At 63.7% G+C, this 3,561-nt stretch overlaps 1 protein-coding gene across 1 annotated transcript; it reads right to left on the bottom strand.

Annotated features, from left to right (window-relative positions):
* Positions 1 to 964: 964 nt before the first annotated feature.
* LOC136570439 (serine/threonine-protein kinase pim-1-like) lies at positions 965 to 3,561 on the bottom strand. Its single transcript, XM_066570911.1, is given in 5 exon segments — positions 965 to 1,071; positions 1,328 to 1,506; positions 2,127 to 2,509; positions 2,713 to 2,763; positions 2,881 to 3,561. Coding segments are annotated over 5 exon segments (1,401 nt in total).

The raw sequence follows: 3,561 nt of genomic DNA, 5'->3' as shown, positions 1-3,561 counted from the left end.
AAAGGGGAAACAAGAAACAAGGTCAAAAATCTTATCTCAGCCAGGGGCTTGAGGAAGGCCCAACTCCTCCATGCCAGGGAAAAACCCACCCACGGGTGAGGGAAGCCCAGATTTCTCCCTTCCCCCCTGCACTGCCCCCCACAATAACAGTGACTCCAAAGCAAACAAGGGCAGTGGTGCAGCCCAAGCCCTTCCTTGCCTGCACAGCAAAGCAGCCCCTGCACAGCTTCTGGAGTCCCACCTCTGCTCCCACCATGGGGCTTTGTTTGTGTCGGGCTGGCTGCCCCAGCCCCAGCCCCAGCCCGGGGCACGGTGGGTGCTGGGGGCTGTTGGCAGGGACAGGAGCCCACTCCCATTTTGTACCCACCCCAGCCCATGCCCCAGCCCTGCCAAAAGCAGCTGGGCAGCGACTGAAGGATCAGCTGCACCCGCCCCAGCAAAGGGGGAACCTTTGGTTCCTGCCCAGGTTGTGCAATGCCCATATCTGGGAGCATCCCCCTGCGTGTGGACTCATCTGCAAATTCCCTGTGGAGCCTGGCTTTGAAGAAGGTGCCCCAATCAAAGTCCAGCATGTTCAGCTGGCCAGTGGCAAGGTCCAGGAAGAGGTTGTCATCCTTGATGTCGTCCTCGCTGTCTCCAGCAGCAGCAGCTCCAGCTGGTACAGCTTCTCCAGGGACTCCTTCTCCTTCCCTGGGATGAGACCAGGCTCTCAGGGTTCTGCCCAGGGCCCCAGCTGTCAGGGAACCAGGACAAGCAAAACCAGCTCAGATGGCAGCCACCAGTGCTGGGCAGAGCAGCTCAGCTCCAGCACAAGGGCTGTGTGTGCCCATCTGATGAGCCCTGGGCAGTGACATGGGCAGGACAAAATGTCTGGGTTCCTTTGCTACTCATTGCCAAGGCATGTATGGGGCTGTAACTTACCAGGGCCCTGCATCAAAGTGTGCCTGTGGCTCTCTCACTTCTTCTAGGGCAGATGAATATCCTGCATCCCAGGATGACAGAGCAGCTCTTCCAATGAGGGCCTTTCCAAGTCCAGCGTGGATAAACACCACCTGATCAGATCTTGGCACTCTGGGCACAGAAACCAGAAACCGCCGGGCAGTTGGAGAAGGCTCCTGTTGGCTTTGCCCCACTATTCCCATGCCCAGGCCTTGCTGGATGTGCTCAGAGCTGGGCCTAAGCTTTCCCATCAATTCCCTGTTTTGGAGGAGAGCAGGAGAGCAGGACATGTGCCACCTCCTCAGCAGCTGCCAGAGCGGGATGCCCACGAGCCTGCTGCTGTCTCCCAGCACTGGGATTCCCCCCGTGGCCAGAGATGAGGATCCACCCTGAGAGAGCCCTTGTGGCAGTGAGAGCTGATGGTCCCAGCTGATGTTCTGGCCCCTCCTGAAAGGGTGCTCCCCGCAGACCATCTGGTGCAGCAGGATGCCCAGGGACCAGATGGTAGCTGGCTTGCCATAGTACCAGCCAAAGTGGGTCCATTCGGGGGGCTGTATGACCATGTTCCTATGGAATAGAGATGGAGTTCATCAGGGGGATGCTGCTGCTCCCAGAGCCTGGCCCCAGCATCCCTGGGCGTGCGGGGGCTGCCCCAGTGGCACACGGGGTGACCCACTGCGCTCTTGCCAGCACCTGGGACTTGTGTACAGACTTGGGGTTGGGAAAGAAGCCACTGGGGCTGAAAGAGGGCAGTGAAAGCCCTGGCAAGGTCTGACCATAATAAGGAAGAACCCACTCAGTGCTGGGAAAAACCATGCCATCATTATCCCTGCCTTCATTGCCCCAAAAAACATTATGAACCCAAAACAGACCAGGTGAGTGGAGCAGTCCAAGCCCTTTCTCACCTGCACACCAAACCGGCTGGGGCTCAGGTTCTGCCTCCCCTCTCTGCTACCCCACCCACGGGTGTTTTTGTTGGGCTGGCTGCCCCAGCCCCAGTCCTGGGCAGAGTGGTGGGCAAAAGCTGCCAGCAGGGCTGGAAGCTGGCTCCCCACTCAGCCCTGCTCAAAAGCAACTCAGCTGAAGACTCAGTGCCATGAAGGGCAGCAAAAGAGAGAATCCCTGCTGCCACACCCAGCTTGGGCTGTGAGATGTTGGGCCATGAGATGCCAGGACCAGGAGTACACCCCTGCGTGGGCTCACCTGCAAAGTGAGTGTAGGCTGTGTCTTGCAGGCAGGTGCCACAGCCAAAGTCAATCAATTTGGCCTGCCCGGTGTGCAGGTCAAGCAGGATGGTCTCTGGTTTGATGTCCCTGTGCAGGACCCCGCAGCTGGTGCAGTGCCGCACGGCCTCCAGCACCTGGCGGAACAGCTCCCGCGCCGCCTCCTCGGGAAGGAATCCCCGTGCCCCAATGAAATGCTGCAGGTCCTGACACCGCTCCGGGCGCTCCAGCACCATCAAGATGTCGTTGGGGAGCTCAAGGCACTCCAGCAGCTGGACCACACCAGGGGAGCCAGTGGACACCTTGGCCAGCAGCACGATCTCCAGCGGGGCCCTGCTGCCGTCGGGCTGCAGGAGGAGCACGATGCCCTCAGTGGGGCCGATGCCGTGCCAGGGCTCAGGGAGCCCTCAGCCAGCCCGGGATGCTCTGCGCCCTGCGCTGGCCCCACGCCCGCTCCCCCTCGAGGCGTCCTGTCGGCTTCCACCGTGCCGGGCCTCGGCTCATCCCCGCCCGGCAGCCCCGGCTGCTGCCGCTGGCTCCGCTCACTCACCAGCTCGCCCCAGTGCCGGACGCGGTTCCGTGGCACCCTTTTGATGGCCACCTGCAAGCCAAGGGCAGCAGCGGGCTCAGCTCACCTCCCACCCTGCCCAGCCCCATCCTCCGCCCTCCTCCTCGTCCGTCCCCTCCTCCTGCGCGCGCCGCCGGCCCCGCCGCTCACCGGGGAGCCGTCCGAGAGCCGCGTGGCCGCGAAGACACTGCCGAAGCCGCTGCGCCCCAGCAGCAAGCCCAGCCTGTCCTGCTCCTTCAGGCCCTGCTGCGCCTTCCCTGCGGGCAGGACACAGCTGTCAGCGCTCGGCCCGGGGCCAGCAAGGGCCCCTGAGCTCCCCTCAAGCGCCCCGGGCCGGCCATGCCCAGGCGTTCACTCCCAGGAACGGGACAGCGGCGGCTCGGGGCTGGCGGCCACGCTGCCGAGCGGCAGAGCTCGGGCCGGGCAAGCCGCAGCAGAGGCGGCGGGAGCTGCCGCGCCGCCTGTGTCCTCCGTGGGCCCCGGGAGGAGCTGGGGCCGGGGCCGGGGCCGGGGCCGGGGCCGGGCTGGGGCCAGGCGGAGCCAAAGGGAGGCGATGCTGCCCCAGCCCCAGGCACTGATGCCCCCCTGGCAGTGCCACCGCCAGCACAGCCAGAGCCAGCCGGAGGCGAGGCCGCGGCGGGACGGCCAGGGCCAGGCATGGGGAGAGAGATTGGGAGTGGAGGGACAACGGGAAAGGGAGAGTGGGAGAGAGTGCAGGACTGCAGGAGAGGGAGAGGAGAAGCGAGAGGGAGTCGACAAAGTCGCTTCTTTTGCTGCTTTCACTGCCGCTGCTGCCACTGCAACTGAAGCTCTGGGGCCGTTTGTCCCCAT

Source organism: Molothrus aeneus, unplaced genomic scaffold, assembly GCF_037042795.1.
Source record: "Molothrus aeneus isolate 106 unplaced genomic scaffold, BPBGC_Maene_1.0 scaffold_34, whole genome shotgun sequence".
NCBI lineage: Eukaryota > Metazoa > Chordata > Aves > Passeriformes > Icteridae > Molothrus > Molothrus aeneus.
This window is presented reverse-complemented; position numbering and strand designations above follow the sequence as displayed.